The sequence below is a fragment of the Clupea harengus genome, chromosome 24 (genome assembly GCF_900700415.2).
Source record: "Clupea harengus chromosome 24, Ch_v2.0.2, whole genome shotgun sequence".
In the NCBI taxonomy this organism is placed as follows: Eukaryota; Metazoa; Chordata; class Actinopteri; order Clupeiformes; family Clupeidae; genus Clupea; species Clupea harengus.
The window spans coordinates 11,422,392-11,445,226 of record NC_045175.1 but is presented as its reverse complement, the minus strand read 5'-3'; the positions used below and the strand labels follow the sequence as shown (position 1 = coordinate 11,445,226).

The 22,835-nt window shown below is 41.1% G+C and overlaps 1 protein-coding gene across 5 annotated transcripts in view; it reads left to right on the top strand.

Moving 5' to 3' along the window:
* Positions 1 to 21,108, top strand: part of LOC105896910 (guanylate-binding protein 1-like) — a 78,780-nt gene extending 57,672 nt beyond the window's left edge. Inside the window, exons 1-11 of one of the 5 annotated variants that reach the window (XM_031562379.2) lie at positions 8,091 to 8,257; positions 12,565 to 12,783; positions 13,418 to 13,495; positions 13,730 to 13,779; positions 14,160 to 14,269; positions 14,921 to 15,123; positions 15,645 to 15,887; positions 17,434 to 17,714; positions 18,120 to 18,332; positions 18,672 to 18,774; positions 19,892 to 21,108. In XM_031562379.2, the coding sequence (XP_031418239.1) occupies positions 12,591 to 12,783; positions 13,418 to 13,495; positions 13,730 to 13,779; positions 14,160 to 14,269; positions 14,921 to 15,123; positions 15,645 to 15,887; positions 17,434 to 17,714; positions 18,120 to 18,332; positions 18,672 to 18,774; positions 19,892 to 20,292 (1,875 nt within the window). In that variant the 5' untranslated portion in view covers positions 8,091 to 8,257; positions 12,565 to 12,590 and the 3' untranslated portion in view covers positions 20,293 to 21,108. Of the gene's footprint in view, positions 1 to 1,505; positions 1,787 to 2,263; positions 2,477 to 2,578; positions 2,682 to 4,067; positions 4,836 to 8,090; positions 8,258 to 12,272; positions 12,784 to 13,417; positions 13,496 to 13,729; positions 13,780 to 14,159; positions 14,270 to 14,920; positions 15,124 to 15,644; positions 15,888 to 17,433; positions 17,715 to 18,119; positions 18,333 to 18,671; positions 18,775 to 19,891 lie in introns of those variants that run through there. The other 4 variants (XM_042703591.1, XM_031562378.2, XM_031562376.2 and 1 more) reach the window with 4 other exon arrangements.
* The last annotated feature ends 1,727 nt before the right edge of the window (positions 21,109 to 22,835 follow it).

Here is a 22,835-nt window from a genome sequence, read left to right as displayed (position 1 = left end):
TTTGACTGTGTTAGGAAAGTTTGTCATAGTGTCAAAGTATTTCAGTGTACAGGTTTCGCTAAATTTTGCCGCTAGCATCTCGTTAGCGATTAGCAATTCCGTTGTGCTGCCTTAACGGCGATTTGGGCTCATTTTAAGATAAATGACGATGACAGGAGTAAGGCACAGTGTAAGATCTGCACTGCTACGGTGTCGAGGGGCGGAAAGGAAAGTACTTTGTTTAACACAAGCAATTGGATTAAACATTTGAAGACGCACCATAGTGCTAAGTACACAGAGTTCACTGATGCTAGTGGCGCAAGACCGAAGCAACCAATCTTAACTGACGTCTTGCAAAAGAAAAAAACGCGCGCACACACAGAGAGAGAGAGAGAGGTAGAGAGAAAGACTTATAGTGCCACATATATTGTTTGTGTACTTGAGCAGGAGACTCTTCTGATCCTTTTGTAACTGAAATGTGCTCTTGTGCTAAATCAGTAATAGTTCTGTTCACTTTTTGTTAAGCAGACTGTGTTGTTAACTATGCAGCAAATTGAATTGCCTTTATCTGGTTATATTTGCATTTTGTCTAATGTGATTATATTGTCTGTTTGAAGGCTTTTTTTTTGTGTGTTAAAACCAGAAAGCTCTGTTTATGTTTGGCTTGGGATAGCCTTCTGTTAATTTTGTACTATAGGCTTGACATAATCTGCAGAGGATAAAATAAAATCTGCCTGCCAAATTAATTGCACTTTCATGGAAACCAAATCTAAGAAGTATCGGTACTCGGTATCGGCAAGTACACAAATAAAAATACTCGTACTCGTATCGGTTTGTAAAAAAGTGGTATCGGTGCATCCCTAGATGGAAGGTGTCCCTGACCTGATCTAGCTGCTGGTATCTTTGCAGAGTCACACAGCCCAGAAATATGTTTGGGTCACACTTTATTTTAAGTAGTTTCTGGTGCAATGTACGTACAAATGTTGAGTCATTTGAAGTTTTAATGTACACAATACGATACATAGAGTACATAACACAACATAGTTCTAATGTCATAGTCCCCCCCCCCTCTTATGTGCCATGGTTCTGCTTTCTTCCTGATTAACGGGGAGTTTTTCTTTGCCCCTATCGCCATTGTGCTTGGTCTCAGGGGGCAGAGCGCTCTAAGCACCTTGAGACAATTAGTTTGGTTTTGTTTTGGCACTATATAAATACAATTGAATTGAATTGAATTGAATTTATTTGAGATCTACATTGAGTGACTACAAACAGATACAGTACCGGTCAAAAGATTGGACACACCTTACATTTTTTGAGAAGTGTTTTCTTTACTTTTATTATTTTCTACATTGTAGATTAATACTGAATACATTTAAACTACAAAAGAACACATATGGAATGATGTACTAAACAAAAAAAGTGTTATCTACCATGTAGAAAATAAAAAAAGTAGAAAAAAAATGAGAAGGCGTGTCCAAACTTTTGACTGGTACTGTACCTCCTTGCTTTTCACTCATTGTTTCTAGGGTTCAGCCATCTTGTGAAGATCTACGTGGACACCATCAACAGTGGCGCCGTTCCCTGTCTGGAGAATGCTGTGGTTGCCATGGCAGAGATTGAAAACCAGTCAGCTGTGAAAGCGGGCCTCCAGCTCTATGAGCAGGGCATGGGGGGTTTGAGTAAGACCTTTCCCACGGATCTTGGAACTGTCTCGGCAGAACACCATCGTCTCTCCACCATGGCAAGGCAGGAATTCCTCAAACGTTCCTTCAAGGATGAGGGGGGGAAATACATGACACAGCTGGAGGTAAGTTTGGAGCAGTTTTTGTTTTCAAGGGTGCATTGCAGACCTGCAGTGCTGATGAATGTTTGAAATTGAAGTTCTTACTTTTTCCTCCAGTTGAGCTACGTGTGGCGTTCAAGTGGACTTGAAAAATGTAGATTTCCAAGCCCCCCCCAAAAGACCCTCTAATGTCGGATCTCCAACTGGGAGTCAACGTTTTTTCAATGCTACCAGAGTTGCCATGTTGAAGGGGGCGTGGTGTTGCTGGAGGTGTTTCTCCAGTTTGGAAAACCACACTTCCTCAGAGGGGGACTTCTTGTTTCCTTGTAAATTCTGAGCAAACCACTTGAGCGTGTTGCATACCTTTACCTTCTGAGCTCTGCTGTCCAATTGGACCCTTCCAAGCTCCAGTTTGGAACTCTGCACCAGGAACTCATACTGTCGTATTTGTAGTTCATGCTGCTTTGGCTAAAATGTGTGCTGTGGCTTCCCCTCTAACAGGAGAAGGTGTCGCAGATCTCTGAGCAGCTGTTCGCTATGAACATGGAGGCCTCGGAGAAGCTGTGTCGGAAGCTTCTCTTGGATCTGTATGGACCGATGGCCGCCAACATTCAGCAGGGCAGATATTCCAAGTCAGGCGGCTATGAGATCTACTGCCGTGACCGAGACGCCATGGTGGCCAAGTACCGGCAACATGGCAAGAAGGGCATGAAGGTGAGTGACAGGGCAGTGTGTGTGTGTGTGTGTGTGTGTGTGTGTGTGTGTGTGTCCACCCTACCTCCTCCTCTCTAACTGTTTTTTCTCTCTTGTCTTCAGGGGGAAGAGGTGTTGGAGAAGTTTCTCCAGGAGAGGAACGCTGAGGCCAACTCCATCTTGAAGGCTGACGAGACACTCACAGAGTCTGACAAGAAGATGGCAGGTAAGATGGCTGCCACCAACACAGGGTCGAACTCTATTTTTTGTTTATCTGAATTTTGACTTTACCTAGTTCAGTTAAAGAAGATATATATAAGTCTGGCTAGTGCGCTAAATGATTTCATGCTCACCACCCCAATCAGATTGTATCACTATGTTTCTCCACACCTACCCACTCTCCCTTTGTGGAAGAAGCTCTTGAAGACTCAACTCTTCAGAGAGCACCTCCTTTCCTAACTTCCACTTCCTCTCCATTCCTCTACCTCTCCTTGTCCTTCCTCTAATGCTATCTCCTCTAACTAGTACTTAACTCGCGCTAACGTCAGTTACATTCCTGCACTTCTTATGTAAAGTAGTATTTATTGTTACACTAGGTCTCTATTGCTCACGGCTTGATTTTTCTTTCCTTTCTACATCGCTTTGGATAAAAGCGTCTGGTTAATGAGTGGATGTAACGTAAATGTAAAGTAAACAACGTTTTGGCCAAGATGGTGGAGGCTGAGGGCTCTATGTAGCATGAAATCATTTATATGATTTGAAAGATATCTACGCTAACATTAGTGTCACCATCAACGTTGCTTGTTATTTATATGTTAAATTGAGTTAGTCGAGGCAAGTAGACCCCTGTATGTCTTAAGCTTTTGGCGTTTGGCTGAACATTAATGTTAAAGGAGCAATATGTAGTGCTGACACCAAGCGTTTAAAATCAGTGCTGAATTCCAAATTCCAAATATTTGAGAGTGTTGTGTTTGGCGTTTCTGTTCTAATGTTCTTCATATTTCTGTTGCTATTTCTAGTTCATTTTTGAATGTTTTAAACTAAAATTCTCATTCTTTCATGTTGCACCTTTTTTAATAGTAGTGTTTTTACATGTGTTCACTCATGATGAAGCACATCGTCCTCCTACCGTACGTTATCATTAACAAAGCGTAAGGAAATCTCAACAAATCTAGGTCGCTTGTCACACCAATGGTTTACATTACTCTAAGAAGGAACTAGTGGCAGCAAAATCACAACATACAGTAAATACTACATTACTTTCAAACTGAAAAAATATATAACATACTATATATGTACGCTTGGAAGTATGGTTATAAGTACATGGAGATGCAGAAGTTGGAATTGCATCTTCGAGGAGAAGCCATGTCCTTTTTCAACATGTTTCTTGTCCACAGTTTGAACGGCATTGATTAGTTTCACACATACACACACACACACACACACACATATACGTTACATTCATACAGGCAAACAAATATTCATAGATGCATACATACATACACACACAGAAATGCAGAAATGCATACATAAGTCAAAACTCATTCATATCACTTATGATCACAAGTGACGAAAACGGTTCTCATGTGACCCTTTCCTCCCCCCCCCCCAGAGGCCCGTGAGCAGGCGAGGGTGCAGGAGCAGAAGGTCAAGGCCGAGGAGCAGCGGTCTCAGGACCTGCAGCGCGCCCTGGAGGACGAGCGTCGCAGTCAGGAGGAGCGTATGAGGCGCCTGGAGGAGAAGATGGAGGAGGAGAAGAAGCTCCAGCACGAGGAGCTGGAGCGAGCCCTGGAGAGCAAACTGAAGGAGCAGAGGGAGATGATGGAGAAGGGCTTCAAAGACAAGGCTGAGACCATGGGCCAGGAGATCGAGCAACTCAAGAAGGAGCAGAAGACGAATCAAGAGGCCAAGCCAGGGTTCCTCGAGAAAGTCTTCCTGCCTATAGCCAAGATCGGCAGTAATATCTTCTCCACCTTCCTGCAGTACAAAGGCATGCGTAAAATGTTTAAGTAGTGGGTGACCTGGTGCCAATGCTGCCCAGTCCTGCTATGATAGGGTGAGGGCAGGGCAGGGCAGGGCAGGGCAGGGCAGGCTTATCTGCAGAGGATCACTATGGCAGCGGGGTCTTACAACTAGAGGGAGCAGCTTAGTCTTCACCGGATCAGAAAAATTATGCATTTTTTTTTGTATCTAAATATTCTGACAACCAAATGATCTCAACGGGTGGGAGTATCCATTGAGGTTTGCCTGGTCCAGAGTCTTTTCTGCGTCTTCTTCTGGCCTACAAACTCCTAGTTACATACTTCATTTTACAGTGGGGTGTCTCTCTCAATACTCAAAAGGTGTGCATTTGTAATACAGTTTTTCTCGATTGCTTAAACACAATTTTGACTGCTTTGTTTTGTTTTTCAAAACACCTCACACAATTAGCACAACCACACACCCAATGAGCAAAACACCTCAGATCCTTTGCAAAATAAAACACTCTTGTAAAAACTATACACTAATTTATCAAAACCATATTTTGTTACCATATGAAACACACACGTTGCATATGACTGAATTCTGTTTGTACCAGTTACAGACTGCTGTTGCAAACCTAAAACACTTTTAGCAATTCTACTTCTCAGTGATTAGAGTAGTGTAAGTGAAGTACACAGAGAAAGTGCAAATATACAATAAATTCACCAAACACTACACAAGACCAATGCTGCAGACTGATGAAAATATTATTGAATTCTCTCCATATACCCAAATCAGTCAACATGGAGAATCACAACAAAACATGTCCCAGTTTTCATGCTACTACAGTAGTGTGCATAACACTGTAAGCTCAGCAAATATCAGACAAACATAAAATGATGTTTCCAGTACAGGTTACAATTCCATTAAAAAAAGATCAGAAAAAAACTGAAAATACAGTACAAATAAAGTTGTTTCATTTTACCCTGATGTCTTTTTAGGATGTGTGCCAGTGTTGACTGAGAGACCTGATGGACATTACTGTATTGAAAATGGCATGGTCACCGATAATGTTGGCTTGAATATTTCTCTGAGCCTGATAGCATTATTGGCCAAAACCATGTTTATGATCTCTCTCTCTTGTTCTTGCGTGAATATGGGCCCCCATCCTCCTTTCAAGTTTATTTGATAAATTTGGTCCTCTTCTTCTTTGAGCACGTTTTCCTCCTGCTTCAGGTCTTCCTCTTCCTCTACCTCCAGCTCGACCTCGGCCTCTGGCATGGCCTCCTTCTCCTCCTCTGTGGATTGATATGTGCTAATAGTGGTGCAAATCTGAGCCGTTGTTTTGCTCCTTGAGTGATAATTGTGTAATACTTTGGATTTTAGTCCAATCGTAAAAAACTGTAATGGTATGGTAAAACAAATGAATTGTATTGAATCAGTATCCTGATTCTGATTCTTTGTCAACTGATGCCCCCTGCTGGCTGTTTTGTGTTTGATTGATCGGAGACGCCGTCTGGACTACATTGTGTATGTGTTCTCCCATGAATGTATTGCGTCACTGGTAGCATACCGGTATGCTACTGTCTTTTCTGTCGGACTGGTCAGTAATAACTTATTAGCTGTCTTGCTTTGTCTTGTGTTGTGCTTGCTTGATGTTTGGCTGTGTTAGGAATGTTGTCGACTTACTAGTTTTCATCATAAACATCCCTGCCAATGTTATTTATGAAAGAATTTGACAAAGCCTGTAACCTTATTGGTGTCATCCCTGTCAGTTTTTCTGTTTCAAGCTAGCATCCAATTCAGACTGAGTGAGTGAGTGAGTGAGTGAGTGAGTGAGTGAGTGAGTGTCGGAGAGAGAGAGAGAGAGTTGAAGTTGAGTTGGTTTCACCCAGTTGAAACCATGCAGAGTTTTGTAAAAGTATACTCAAAGTACAAAGGAGTAGCCTACCTCTAACAATGCATGCAGGGCTGAATTAGGCTAATACCCTTCATCAATTCAAATTGAAAAACGAGCCATCAAATTCTGGAAACATATCAAAGCAAGTGACGCCAACTCTTATTGTTTTAAAGCCCTAGAAAGCCAAAAGATTAGCAGAAATAGTCCCCTCTGCTAGTTAGTGCTAAGACTCACACAAACTAACACAACAAACGAGCACAACCAAACTAATGTGACTAACAACCAGCATTAGGTCTCTGCCACCCTTATACAAACCAAATTGTGAAAAAAGAAAGAGCACACTACCTGACATATTGGACTGAAACAACAAAAAGACAAAACAAACTTCAATGCTATGTGGGCCTAAATAGAGAGCAAACTACCACAGTGTCTGATGCCAAGACACACAGCTTTACATCAAAACTACCCCAAGCCCCTTGCCTGCCATGTCATGTCTCACTGCCTGTCTTGGGGAGATAAAGGCATAGATGAGAAACAACTTTCTCCAGTTAAACAGTAGCAAAACCGAAGCCCTTCTTGTTGGCACTCCACACCAGGTTCAGTCATCCTCCTTAACTCATCTCACCTTCGACAGTCAGGTCATACCCCTCTCCTCCACAGTCACTAATCTAGGAGTTAGGTTTGACCCTCACCTGACCTTTAATGAACATATAAAACATCTGTGCAAAACCTCCTTCTATCACCTCAAAAACATCTCCAAACTCCGCCCCACTTTAACCCTGCCAGATGCTGAGAAGCTCGTCCACGCTTTTATCTCCTCAAGACTGGACTACTGTAATTCACTCTTCACTGGGATCACTGGCAGGAACATCCAGAAGCTGCAGTACATCCAAAACAGCGCTGCCAGGATCCTGATGAGAGTCCAGAAATACGATCACATAACACCCATTTTACACTCACTACACTGGCTCCCTGTCTCATTCCGTATTGACTAGTCCTACAAAGTCCTACTACTCACCCATCAATGCATAAATGGTCATGCACCCCCCTACCTACAAGAACTCATCACTCCCCAAACATCTAACCGTACCCTCAGATCCACAAACAGCTTGCTCCTCCGGGTCCCCAACACCAAGCTCCGCACCATGGGCGACCGGGCCTTTTGCTCGGCAGCACCGCGCCTGTGGAACAGCCTCCCTGACCACTTAAGGGCAACACAGACACTGGACTGTTTTAAGACTGGCCTAAAAACCTTTTTATTCAGAAAGGCTTTTCTTACCTTTTAAAACTTATTATTAGTAGTTTATTATAGGTTTTTTTTATGTTCTTAACTATATTATTAACTATGTTTGTAAACTATGTTTTTAACTATGTTTTAACCATTTTTAACCATGTTCTTAACCATGTTTTTACCTATGTTTTTAACTATGTTTGTAAATTATGTTTTTAAACTATGTTTTCAAACTTTGTTTTTGTTCTTAACTATGTTTGTAACTATGTTGTTTTTTAACGATGTTCTTAACTATGTTTTATTATAGGTTGTTTTAACTATGTTTTTACTGTAGCACTCTGAGATTCAGACGAATATTGAGTGCGCTATATATTAAATGAATTATTGTTATTATTATTATTATTATTATTTGCCCCCCACCCGTAAGACACGGGTCCACAACTGTCCAGTGAGCTCAACCAGCGGACTGCGTTCCTGCACAACTCTGTGGGCTGCAGACAACACGGTAACCACGGTAACCACCAGCACCTGCGCTGGGTACCAGACTATTAGCTCGACAGTAACACCCAACAATGCATTTCATAACCAGCGCAGTTGGTTTCGTTTTCATACGTTTTCAAGGATTTGCACTGCGCACTGATCTCAAGAGTCTTCGACGACATCACACCAGTAAAGACTCAATCTTCCGTCAACAAGCTCTCTACCAAAGGTAGGTTGCAACTATATGAACTACATAGGCCTACTTCTTCAACAGTTTATTTTGCCGGCGTATTTACTTGCCAGGCTAGTTTAAATGCCTCAAGGATTAATCTAAGGCAGTGTAACCAGTGCTGTGACTCAATCCAGTCCGTCCATCTCCGTAACCCAGTACACAACTTCTGGTTCGTTTATTGAGGTTTCCACAACACTTCTAATAATCACTGCCTAAACCAGAAAATATTTGCAAGCTATTTGGACCCGAAAGGCTAACGATGACCACACTGACAGCGAAGCCAAGTTCTGTACCTCATTCGTTTCTGTTGGAGGCAGGCGGTTGTGAAGTAGACGAGCGAATTGAGCGAAAAACAGTTGGGAAAAGTTTAATCCTATGCAAATGAGGATCAAACTTTGCGACTGGTGGTCATTGCGATTGTTTGGTGTTGTCTCTGACGGTTTGAAAATGACAGGGGCTACGACGTCGTTTGGTCGTTTAACTTGCTAAAAGGAAAATCTTGGAGGGACTTGTAAGGGGTTGTTGTTGTTCCTGGTAGCTACGTTAGTTATTTAATCCTGTGCTTACTGTAACAGAATGACAGTTTTAATATAAAGACAAGTGAGCTAGTTTGCTAGTCCAGGCTGTTGCACTATTTCCACACACCAAAACACGTCCACTCAAAGCGCGTTTCGCTTCGCTGGCATTTATCTTGGCCGATGTTGTAGGCAGGTGATGTTATTCAGATTTGTAACCAGATAGCAGATCACCAGAACATAAATATAATGGGTATTATGGGCACCAGCAATCAGCAGCCAATCTGGGGAGAATCTGATTAGAGAGGCCTAATTTAGTACAAAATCACACCCATGATTATCAGCACTGTGCTGTTTATTATGTTTCAGAATAATGGGGTTTATTGTACAGTTTTTGTAAGAATATGATTGATTGATTGATTGCTTGATGTTGATGATCTTGTTAGTTAAATGTAGTCGTCATACATAGTTTTTGGAATTTTATACATAAGAAACACATTTATAATTAATACAAATTCAAGATGGTAGCCTTGATTATCATGGAATTTGTAATAGCAATAAAGTTACCTATATTGCATATGATTTGGATGATTTTCATATTGAATCATACATTTTGTGATGCAGAATTAAAATCAGTAATGTAACATTAGCCCAGAATCTTTTTTTGTTCCAACAAATCATTTACTTGCAGCTATCAAGTGACATGCTGGTGTCACCTCCAACTTCAAATTCATCTGGGAGATATGACTTGACTGTTGAAACAAACCTTGTGTTCATATTTGTTGCTGTTGATATGAGACTGTACTTAGTAGGAAGATACCACAGACACAGATATCTGATATATTTTTGCTAATGCACTGTAAAATATAGACTTCAACCTTTTCAAAACGTGTTGTCCTTAACTGAAACATTACAGGCTATTTTAACTCCATCGTAATAGTCATTTTCTGAATGCCTCTTTGAGTTATATGTACTTTTAAAAAAAAAATGTATTAAGATACAAATAGATTAACAGGTCAAGAAGGTACATTTTAAGATTAAGGGAGACCCTTTTTATTAAGTTCCATTGACAGCCTTTTACATGGAAACAGTCAACGTGCTAATGCCAACTTCGAAACTGTGGACAGCTCTCTCCCCCTCCCTATCAAAGGGGTGTGGCCCCCGAGTCATTTCACTGTCTAATCAGAAACTTTCTGAAAATGTTCTCAGAGTAGACCGCAATAAGACTGAGTTGTTTAGTTTCCTCTCAGATGCTCTGCTCAGATGGCTTGATGTTGTGCTGGAGGATAAAGAGCTTGTTGTCACAGATGATGTAGCAGTCCTCAGCAAACCACCCATAGCTTATCTGTCATCAATTTCTCCATGCGCACACAAGGAAGCTGATGCCCGCATGTTATTTTACATGTGGCTCATGCAGCACAAAATGTTCACCAGAGAATTATGATCCAAACTGTTGATACCGATGTTGTGATGTTGGCGGTGGCAGCAGCTTAAGGTCTAAAGCCAGCGGATGAGCTTTGGTTGGCATTTGGTACTGGAAAAAGTTTTCGATACTTAGCAGCCCGTTAAATCTCAGGTGGACTTGGACCTGAGAAGCCATGTGCTCTTCCTGTGTTTCATGCATTGACTGGCCGTGACACAGTATCAAGCTTTGCTGAGGAAAAACTGTTTCCCTGAGATAAGGATCCACTTCTGCACAAACTGCACACTGTTTATTGATTGATTGATTACTAGTCCCTGAAAATTCTTTATAATTAAAGAATAAGGAAGAGTAGTTGGTTATCTTGTCCCCGAGATAAGGATCCAATTCTTTGGTGGCAAAAGCATGACCAAACCTTCCCAGCCCTAAGCAGACTTGCAAAACTTGTGTTTCTTCCTGCTCTTGCGTTTCATGCATTGACTGGCTGTGACACAGTATCAAGCTTTGCTGGGCATGGGAAAAAGACTGCATGGGCTGTGTGGGCTGTCTTTCCAGAGCTTACAAATGCCCTGTTGGAGCTATGTTCAGCCCCACATGACATTCCACAGGAGGTAATGGCCACAATAGAAAGGTTTATCATCCTGCTCAATGACTGAACCAGCACATCCACAGAAATAGACCATGCTAGAAGGAAATGATTTGCGAAACGGCACAATGTGCAGTCAATCCCCCCAACAAAGGCTGCCCTAAAGGAGCATGTTAAGCGGGCAGTCTACCAGGGAGGCCATGTGTGAATCTACACCAGAGCTACCTTCACCCTGTAAATGGGGCTGGTCAAAGACATCTGAGGGTCATTATGAACCATTCTGGACATGCCTACCAGATGCAGGGCAGTCCAGCTATGAACTATGAAGCGCTGTGTTAAGAAGTGTAAGTGCAAAAAAGCTGCCTTAGACTGCACAGCCCTCTGTTACTGTGAGGGCGATTGCTGACTTTTCCATGACAGACCATATATTTGGACAGTTCATATTTTCACGTATAGACCTAATTTCGCCTATATTGCCTTATAAATTAGAAGGAAATGTTCTAGTAGGCTTAATGTTAAAGTTACCATCTGAGTTCAGCAACATAAAAAAAAGTGGGATTTGATGTTATGATCCTCTATTTCAGTGTTTCCCGTACCCCTTCAGACATTCAATCTCCAGCTAGCAACAACTGTACTGCTGCTAACATCTTTATCCTAGGTAGTCTTGGAAGAGCAACCTGGGTTGCTGTCACCGACAGGTGCGATTTTAGGCCTTCTACTAGTAGTAGCGGTTGGTGTCTCTCTACACCGAGGATTAACTCTTTTGAACCATTTATCCATTTTCTTGCAGCAACCGGAATGAGCTCCTGACGAGGGAGCTAACCGTTGTGCCTATATTTTGACTAACCTACCTGTAGCTATTTTTGGCAGTGTAATTATTTCGCTGAACACTACAATGTATACATGAGTGTATTTTGGCATTGCAACTGGGCTATTCAGACTATTTAAGATGTCATGTCTATTTATAGGTGAGTTTGAAAATGTAATGGGCTGTTTCACTTTGAAAATGCAAATCACAGTTTTTCCCCTGCGTACTCCTTACGTCCCTTTGCGTACCCCATTTGGGAAACACTACTCTATATCATATCATATATCTATGCAACTTTGTTGCAATTACTAACTGTAAACCAGTCACAGCTGCCGTTTTGAAAAATAACAACCATCTTAAAATTTGAATGACTTCTGTTGGCCACCTGACGTGGACTCTCATCCCGCCCCCACACCTCAAGCCTGTGTTATGTTAACACACACTACATTGCACACTGCGTATTGCACATCCACTTTTGCACTCCTGCCCTGCTTTTTGTATTGTAGTACTTATTGTGTTTGTGTAGTACTTACTGTGTTTTTATGTTTTATGTTATGTGTAGTACTTACTGTGTTTGTATGTTTTTATGTTTACTGTATGCACCTATACATCAGAACAAATTCCAGGTAGGTGTAAACCTACTTGGCAATCAATACTATTCTGATTCTGATTCTGATTCTGATTATACATGTAGTTACTCCCAATATATGGCAAAAATAACTAACTAGATCAACAATCTTACATATTAATTAACATATGTCAGAAAATTCAACTTAAAGCTGTTGTAAATGGTGGCCATCTTGAAAAAATTGTCTTTGGCTACTGTACTGTATATGTGTACCAAATTTCACGCTTTTATCACAAAGTGCACAATTATTGAACTATCAAGCTAAGCCGCTCCACTAATAATTGAATCAAGATTTGTTTGGTTTTAATTCAGCTTTTTTTTTTGTTTGTTTGTTTTTTACATTGTAGGTTTTCTGGCCTTCTTCCAAGCAGCCATGTCTGGAGGTCCACCCCACATGCCAGCGCCTGTGTGCTTGATTGAGAATGCAGAGAGCAGACTGCAAACGGTGGAATCAGCCCTGGACATCCTCAGGGGGATCCAGCAGCCTGTGGTGGTGGTGGCTGTGGTGGGGTTGTATCGCACTGGCAAGTCTTACCTCATGAATCGGCTAGCTGGGCAACAGTCAGGTAAAACACACACACACACACACACACACACTATTGCCACTCCGCAGAACCGGTAAGGCCAGTAGGTAAAATATGTGAAGGTTAAAAAGCAGAGGGTGATCTTGTTTTATCTGATCTGTACTGCCATGGACCTCAGAACCGGTAGGACCAGTAGGGCCGACTTTTGAACATCAAACTTAAAATTCAAATCCGTCGATAGTGACATGTCATATACTGCTTCCTTTTGACAACAGTAATGGGAGAGAACGGATTGTATCCATTCACGTTTCGGAATATCATACATCAGCCAATCAAATTGTTGTATTTCTATGACACATGCGTAATTCACCAAAACAACAGCTTGTACTGCAGGCCTATTGGGCCCGACCAATTTGAAATGTATTCTGAGGTCTATATTGACTCATTTAAACGGGGCCTCTGAACTGAAAGACATCTTACTCTCTGTAACCAAATTTCCAAAGAGGCAAAATGAGTAGAAAATAAGTGTGGAACTGAGACTTGAAGTATAATAAAAAGTGTGCTAGAGATACTGATGATGAATACAATAAAATAACACACCCATCACAGTAGGGCCTAGCGTCTATGTTGCTATGACAACATTGTTAATGTTTTAAAATATAACTTGTTTTTTCAGGCTTTGCTCTGGGCAGCACCATTGAGTCTAAGACCAAAGGCATCTGGATGTGGTGTGTGCCTCACCCCTCTAAACCAGGTGAGCAAATCTATTTATTAAGTAATTCATTTGTTTCTTTGTTTGTATGTTGTTCATTTGTAATTACATTTTGGACTTTTCTGAACAGTAAATTGCACCTGATAATAAGAATGAGAAGAAAGATCCTTGTGTACCCAACCATAGTACTAAAGCATGTTATTTGTCAACGTGACATTACTGTGGATCTCCATGTAACCTCTGTGATGGTTCTTCAATGGAATTACCTTTTTTCAGGACACACGCTGTTGCTGCTAGACACTGAAGGATTGGGTGATGTCGACAAGGTAAGGACACAAAATTTAACCCAATCAAAATACTGTTATACTCATACGCTGTTTACTGCAGTGGTAGGAAGAAGTTAAACTGAATCCTTACTGGTTTAAAATTTAATTCTGAACCCAGAGAATGTTTAGTTGATAATCCAGTACAATATTTTGTAATCGATTCAATGTATATTTCAATCATATATATTTTGTCAATCAAAGAAAGCCTTATGGCTCATTGTCATGTATGGAAGCAGAGAGAAAGACGTTTCAGAATGCCGTCCTCAGCGACATTATATGTGCAAATACTGTAAAAGAGTAGAGAACGATGCCTGTATAAATGAAAGAATGTACAACAAGCTGAATGCCCTTCATTAAAATGACATAAAATCTCATCGTAGGGCGACTCGAAGAACGATGCCTGGATCTTCTGTCTGGCCGTGCTGCTCAGTAGCACCCTGGTGTACAACAGCAGAGGCACCATCGACAACCAGGCTCTAGAGAAACTCCAGTATCCTGTCTCGCTCTCTCTCTCTCACACACACAAACACATTTTCTCTTTCCCTCATAGCCCCTGCTCATAAACAATGGTGACTTAGAGACAGACAGGAAAGCCAAACATTGATCCTCCAACTAAATTACAGTCTAAAGTCGTTTGCACAGCAGCTTTGGCAAAACACTGGCAATATCGCTGACAGTTGCTAATTTAATCAGCCACAAAGCTAGCAAATGCCATGATTTGTCAGTGGAAGAAAACTAACCCGAATGAGTGGTTAACATAGGGAAGGAAATTGAAAACCTACTCTAAGTGCTGCATAGTTAAATATGTTTTGTTCTTTTGTGTGTGTTTGGTTGGGTTTTCGTTTTAAAAGGGTGACACATAGTGGTTGCGGTAGGGGATAAGGTTTAAACTGGATAAGGGAGTACATTGAAAGTAGTCATCGTGACAGATCAGGTGTGAGATTATAACTATTAAACAAAAGCAATGAAACAACAAACCTACCTGTACTTATATTTATTATACTTACGTTATTTATTGTCTACTAAACATGAACCTTTGTTTAGGTTTATTTAAACAACATTATGTCACTACGCTAATTGTTGGAGAAAAACAAATTATAATAGTGTGGTAGTGCAGTCACCCTTCCTTAGCCAATCTCAGCTATGTGACTGAGCTGACAGATCACATCCAGATAAAGTCAGCAGACGATCGTGATGAGGATGATGAGGAAGAGGACTGTAAGTTTGTCCGCTTCTTCCCTGACTTTGTCTGGGCCGTTCGGGACTTCACTCTGGAGAGGAAGCTCAACGGTCGCGATGTGAGTGAGGACGAGTACCTGAACTTTGCCCTGCAGCTGAAGAAAGGTTAGTCTCAATCAATGGTAAATATCTATGTTTTTTTTTCTTGACAAAATGGACAGGCTTATTCCTTTATCATTGTTAATAATAATAATAATAATAATAATAAGTAGTAGTAGTAGTAGTAGTGGTAGTAGAAGTGTTTTTTTTGTTCTTTGTTATTATATGATTTGGATGTGGATAAAAAAAATAATCAGTCAATCAATTAATTAATTTATTAGTTAATGAATTGTTCACTTAGTTTCGAATATAGCATCACCATCACAGTCTAAAGCACAATACAACATATGTGCACCATCACAAACAGAAATTACAGATCATAAAGAATTGAACTCATTAATTAGTATAGATACTGTGCATAGGTCCACTAGCTTTTCAGTTTAGGTAATGGCATAATATTCTACCCTTGTTGTAAAGGCATACACTTCAGATATGAGTTTAAAGTTGAACATTTATACATTTAAGAGCACACTATTAAAAATGTAAAGTTTAGACAAGGTTGACAGCATTTGGATTTGCATTCACAGGTCTGAATAATAAAGCGGTGACCTACAACCTCCCGAGACAGTGCATCCGGAACTTCTTCCCGGCCCGGAAGTGCTTCACCTTCCCGTTCCCAACGTTGGCGAAAAACATGACGAACCTGGACTCCATGGCTGAGGCCGACCTTTTCCCAGACTTCCTGAGTGTCGCTAAACGCTTCTGCAGTTACGTCTTTGCAGAGAGCCGCGTGAAGACGGTACAGGGTGGCCACAAGGTCACCGGCAGCCGTGAGTCACAGAGCTTCTTTTGTATCGTTGATGTGTTCAACGAAGAAGGAAGAACTGAATAGAGGCAGAAGAGAAAATATAAAAGGGAACAGATCGTATGGAAGGATGGATGGATGGATGGGTGGATGGATGGATGGATGGATGGATGGATGGATGGATGGGTGGATGGATGGATGGATGGATGGATGGATGGATGGATGGATGGATGGATGGATGGATGGATGGATGGATGGATGGATGGATGGATGGATGGAAGGAAGGTGGCTCTGGCCTGATCTAGCAGCTGGTATCTTTACAGTCACACAGCCCAGAAATATGTTTGGGTCAAACTTTATTGTAAGTAGCTTCTGGGACCATGTACATACAATTGCCTACATCGACAGCGATTTTTTTTTATCCTCTTTTTTCCCCCAACAAAACGTAATGAATGATTTAAATATGACCAACACAATATTAGATACATTTAGTGTAAAATATTCTTTGCCACATTTTACATTTTTATTTAACTGCTCATTACAGAAACAAGAACAACAAATCGGTGGCTTTGCCACTGTGCATTTAAGTAATTTAAAAAAAGTAATTTTACGTATAAACACTAGGCATGCATTTTTTAAACACTGTGTGCAAAATGTATCATCTTAAAAAAAAAAAAAAATAATTACATTTTTTTTTTTTTTTTTAGACCACGTTTTTTAATCGCGAACGTTGCGGTTAGAAAATCGCGTTCTATCATATCGCGATTAAATCGCAAATGCAATTAATCGTTCAGCCCTATTCCATACCTAGACCCTATCCTCACCAAACTACTTAAACACACACTACCCCTATTATTAGACCACACTAGACCCTACTAGACCCTATTACACCCTACTAGAGCCTATTAGAGTCTATCCTCACCTAACTACTTAAACAATCACTTCCCCTGTTAGACCCTACTAGAGCTTATTACTAATAGACCCTATCCTCACCAAACTACTTAAACACACACTACCTCTATTAAATGAGACCCTACTTTTAGGTCTACCCACACTCAATGGCATCTCATTAACATCAAACACTAGTATCAAAAATCTTGGCGTATTTATCAACCAAGACCTTCTTCTTGACTCGCACATAAAATAGATGTAATGTAAAGTAAATAATATCCACCATCAATATAGTTTTCTGTAAGTTTCTATTGCTGAACTTACCCTTGTGATAGTTACCTTAAGAGCGCACTGTATACCCACTAAGCTTATCTACAATATTTGAATGCTCTCTCCCCACCTTTTCCACTACCAATGTTGTATGTATCATGTGTATACCATGTTTGTATGTATTATGTACACTCATGTATGCTGTGTACATTTTACCATGCGTATGCTAGCATGCTCATCATGCTACATGTATGATTTCTTCTGCTATGTTCCTGATTGTCCCCCCCCCCCCCTTTCTTTTTCTATCTCTACCTGGGGCAGATGCCCCCCCAATTGAATTTAATTGAATTGTGATCTAGATTGAGTGACCACAAACATATATCCTCCTGCCTTTCACTAATTGTTTCTAGGGTTCAGCCATCTTGTGAAGATCTACGTGGACGCCATCAACAGTGGCAGCATTCCCTGTCTGGAGAATGCTGTGGTTGCCATGGCAGAGATTGAAAACCAGTCAGCCGTGAATGCGGGCCTCCAGCTCTATGAGCAAGGCATGGGGGATTTGAGTAAGACCTTTCCCACGGATCTTGGAACTGTCTCGGCAGAACACCATCGTCTCTCCACCATGGCAAGGCAGGAATTCCTCAAACGTTCCTTCAAGGATGAGGAGGGGAAATACATGACCCAGCTGGAGGTAAGTTTTGAGCAATTTTTTTGTTTGTTCTTACTTTTCCCTCCAGTTGAGCTACATGTGGCGTTCAAGTGGACTTGAAAAAATTATATTTCCAAGCCCCCCCCCCCCCACCCCCAAAAAAGACCCTCTAATGTCAGATCTCCAGCTGGGAAACTCATTTTTTTTTTTTATACCCGAGCTGCCATGTTGAAGTGGTGTTGCTGAAGGTGTTTCTCCAGTTTGGAAAACCACACTTCTCAGAGAGGGACTTGTTTTCTCGTAAATTCTGAGCAAACCACTTGAGCGCGTTACATACCTCCACCTTCCGAGCTCTGCTGTCAAATTGGAACTTTGCTCCAGGAACTCATGCTGTCGTATTTGTAGTTGCTTTGGCTAAAATGTGTGCTGTGGCTTCACCTCTGACAGGAGAAGGTGTCGCAGCTCTCTGAGCAGCTGTTCGCTCTGAACATGGAGGCCTCGGGGAAGCTGTGTCGGAAACTTCTCTTGGATCTGTATGGACCAATGGCCGCCAACATTCAGCAGGGCAGATATGCCAAGGCAGGCGGGTATGAGATCTACTGCCTTGACCGAAACGCCATGGTGGCCAAGTACCGGCAACATGGCAAGAAAGGCATGAAGGTGAGTGACAGGGCAGTGTGTGTCTCTCTGTGTGTGTGTTTCTGTGTCTCTGTGTGTCTGTTGTCTGTGTGTCTGTTCTCTCTCTATGTGTGTGTGTGTGTGTGTGCATGGTATGTTTGGATCTCTTGTATATGTGTTTTTGTGTTAGTATGTGTGTTTTGGTGTGTATGTATATGTCTGTAGTACTTGTGTCTGTCTGTATTTGTGTGTTTCTGTCTGTATTTGTGTGTGTTTGTGTGTGTGTTTGTGTGTGTGTGTGTGTGTGTGTGCATATGTGTGTGAGTGTTTGTGTGTGTCCACCCTACCTTCTCCTCTCTGTGTTTTCTCTCTTGTCTTCAGGGGGAAGAGATGTTGGAGAATTTTATCCAGGAGAAGAACGCTGAGGCCAACTCCATCCTGAAGGCTGACGAGACACTCACAGAGTCCGACAAAAAGATGGCAGGTAAGATGGCTGCCACCAATCTCTAAGACAGGGTCGGACTCTATAAATCAGATTTTTCGTTAATCTGAATTTTGACTTTACTAATGCAGTTAAAGAAGAAGTCTGGCTTGTTGTTGACTAGTGAGCTAAACAATGTGATGCTTACCACTCCAATCAGATAAGAGGCAGTGTATCACTATGTTTGTCCACACCTACCCACTCTCCCTGCAGAAGTAAACAAAACATTTGACATAGATGGTGGAGGTTCATATCAGGGCTGAACGATTAATTGCATTTGCGATTTAATCGCGATATGATAGAACGCGATTTTCTAACCGCAAAGTTCGCGATTAAAAACGTGGTCTAAAAAAAACAAAAAAAACAATGACTTTGTTTAAATTACTTAAATGCACAGTGGCAAAGCCACCGATTTGTTGTTCTTGATTCTGTAATGAGCAGTTAAATAAAAATGTAAAATGTGGGAAATAATATTTTACAATAAATGTATCTAATATTGTGTTGGTCATATTTAAATCATTCATTACGATTTGTTGGGGGAAAAATTAGGATAAAATTAAAAAAAATCGCATATTAAATCGCATTCGCAATATTGGGGGGAAAAAATCGCAATTAGATTATTTTCCCAAATCGTTCAGCCCTAGTTTATATGATTGAAAGATATCTTTGCTAACATTAGTGTCACCATCCATGTTGCTTGATATTCATGTTACATTAAATTAGTCGAGGCAAATAGACCCTTGTAGGTCTTTATTTAAGCATGCAAACTTTTGAGCTACTGATAGCCTAACGATAGGGATTAGGCTAAACATTAACGTTAAAGGAGCAATATATAGTGCTGACACCAAGCATTTATTTAAACATACATGCACCTTACATTCATACATGCAAACATACATTCATAGATGCAAACATGGGTAGGTGCATGCATGCATACATACATACACACACACACAGAAATGCATACATTTAGGTTTCCTAAATTTCCTTCGGGATTAATAAAGTATCCATCTATCTATCTATCTATCTATCTACATAAGTCAACTCATTCATATCACTTATGATCACAAGTGACGAAAACTGTTCTCATGTGACCCATTACTTTCTCCCATTCCCCCAGAGGCCCGTGAGCAGGCGAGGGTGCAGGAGCAGAAGGTCAAAGCCGAAAAGCAGCGGTCTCAGGACCTGCAGTGCGCCCTGGAGGACGAGCGTTGCAGCCAGGAGGAGTGTGTGGCACGCCTGGTGGAGAAGATGGAGGAGGAGAAGCGGCTCCAGCACGAGGAGTTGGAGCGAGCCCTGGAGAGCAAACTGAAGGAGCAGAGGGAGATGCTGGAGAAGGGCTTCAAAGACAAGGCTGAGATCATGGGCCAGGAGATCGAGCAACTCAAGAAGGAGAAGACTCAGATTAAAGAGGCCAAGCCAGGGTTCCTCGAGAAAGTCTTCCTGCCTATAGCCAAGATCGGCAATAATGTCTTCTCCACCGTCCTGCAGTACAAAGGCATTCGTAAAATGTTTAAGTAGTGGTTGGCCTAGTGCCAATGCTGCCCAGTCCTGCTATGGTAGGGTGAGAGCAGGGCAGGCTTATCTGCAGAGGATCACTATGGCAGCGGGGTCTTACGACTAGAGGGAGCAGCTTAGTCTCTACCGGATCAGAAAAATAGAGTTTCAAAATATTCTGACAACCAAATTCTCTTAACAGATGGGCATATCCATTGAGGTTCGTCCTGGTCCAGGGTCTTTTCTGCATCTTCTTCTGGCCTACAAACTCCTCGTTACATAGTTCATTTTACAGTGGGGTGTCTCTCAATACTAAAAAGGTGTGCATTTTTAATAATGGGATGGTAAAACAAATGAATTGTATTGAATCAGTATCTATCTTAAAAAATTTTAAAAATTTCCCTCGGGATTAATAAAGTATCCATCTATCTATCTATCTATCCTGATTCTGAACCTCTGTCGACTGCTGGCTGTTTTGTGTTTGATTGATCCGAGACGCCGTCTGGACTACATTGTGTATGTGTTCTCCCATGAATGTATTGCGTCACTGGTAGCATATGCTACTTTCTTTTCTGTCGGACTAGTCAGTAATAACTTATTAGCTGTCTTGCTATGTGTTGTGCTTGCTTGATGTTTGGCTGTGTTAGGAATGTTGTCGACTTGCTAGTTTTCATCATAAATATCCCTGCCAATGTTATTTATGAAATAATTTGACATAGGCTGTAACCTTGTTGGTGTCATCCCTGTCACACGGAGATTTGTAGTTTTTCCAGATGTCCAAAGTCATCAACCTGTCCTGTCTCAAGCTAGCATCCAAATAAATTCATCTCATGTCAAAAAGTTGTATCAGTCTTCGTCAATCTCACGCCAACAAGACTTGGAATTTTTCAACCTTGAAAACCTAACTCTGCTAGCTTGTAATAAATTACACTCTCCAATGTATATGAACAACAACATTTTATTAGATTACACATACTCCACATTCAATACGCCTAGAAAACAATGTATATGGGCTGAAAACGTGAGCAGTATGTCAGTAAAATTAGAAATTGTCATTCTTTTAGTGCTATTCTCTGGTTATGTTAGCGCTCATCTCCAATGTCACAATAATTTAAACTATGGAGAGTCATATTTGTGTAAAATCTTGGGATATTACTCTACCGTTGTATACTTGGTTCTTTGGCTTCTGCCGTTGTCTTTGCCGGTTCCATATCCTTCAGCTTGTCAACAAATACACGTGTACTGTCCATTAGGGTTTCAAAGTGTGATTTCTATTCAGGACAGTGGTGTAAAGGTGAGCTACACAACTTTAGAGGGAGCTCAGTAGCAAAAACATACCAATTCTCTGGGCTTTTAAGACCAAGGATACAACAAACTCAGAAGCATTAAGGCTCATGATAACTTTGTGGGCAAGACTAGCGTGCTGTATTTCTATATACACAGTATAAACACTACATGCTAATATAAGAGGGAGATGAAATATTAGCTATTCACACGTGTCATTTTGGACTTCGATCAAATATCCATTCAGATCATGTGCATAACTACTAACACAAACACACGGTTTACGTAAGGACAGAATGTGGAACGCCTTTACATAATTAGTATTGATTTAGAACGTTCAGTCATTGCATTCTAAAATAATAGTGCAGGAGCTCTCTTTATACACAACTCACAGTGACTCTAATCCTCCGAACTGTGAGAAGAGCCACTCTTTTCAGCATGTATATCCCCTAGAGGTAACTATATCCCCAACAGCATGACATATCAGTATGATAAAATAGCACAGAAAGGGTGCAAGTGAAAGAAACCAAATCTTCACTGTTACATATGCATGTTTCAACAGTATACCTGAACAGATACCAAAACACTGAGTTCAGAAAGGGGCTTTTTTCGTGTTGCGTTTGTTTCAGCCACCATAGGTACTCCAACACTCAGGCAACCTCCCCACTGGATGCCACTAAAAACTCTACATTGTTTATATATACATATACAAGGCTTAGAAAAAAAAAAAATACTCTTAACATAATGCTGCTGAAACTCCAAAACAGATGTTGTAAATCTGTGGAAAAGGACACTACTGTTGAAGGAAAATGCTTTTAGTGTGAGGGTTTTGGTAGCTGTGTGGGTTGTGGGTAGGGAATATATTCGGTATTTAAAGGATACATTAGATATTTTTGTACCAGGGTGTGTTCTCAGTGTCGTTTTTAACCAAACTGAGTAGTTAAACTACATGCTATAGGTCTATATTGCCATGAGGTAGCATCGCTAAATTGTAAAGTGGAAAATGACAGAATGGTTTATTAATATATCACCGTTGTTGTGATTGTGAATCGCCACTTCGTATGTTTTGAGGCATGGGTGGCGGCACAGTGTTTAGGCCTCCCTGAGCTCCACAGCTCCAGGCACCCCCACTTAAAGCGACAGTGGTACAGGAGGTAAAGAAGTCGTTTAGTAATCAGCAGGTTGCTAGTTCGATTCCCTGTCGAAGCGTCCTTGAGCAAGACACTGAAACCCTAATTGCTCCTGATGTGCAGTGTGCCATCAGTGTAAATGTAAAATGTGTA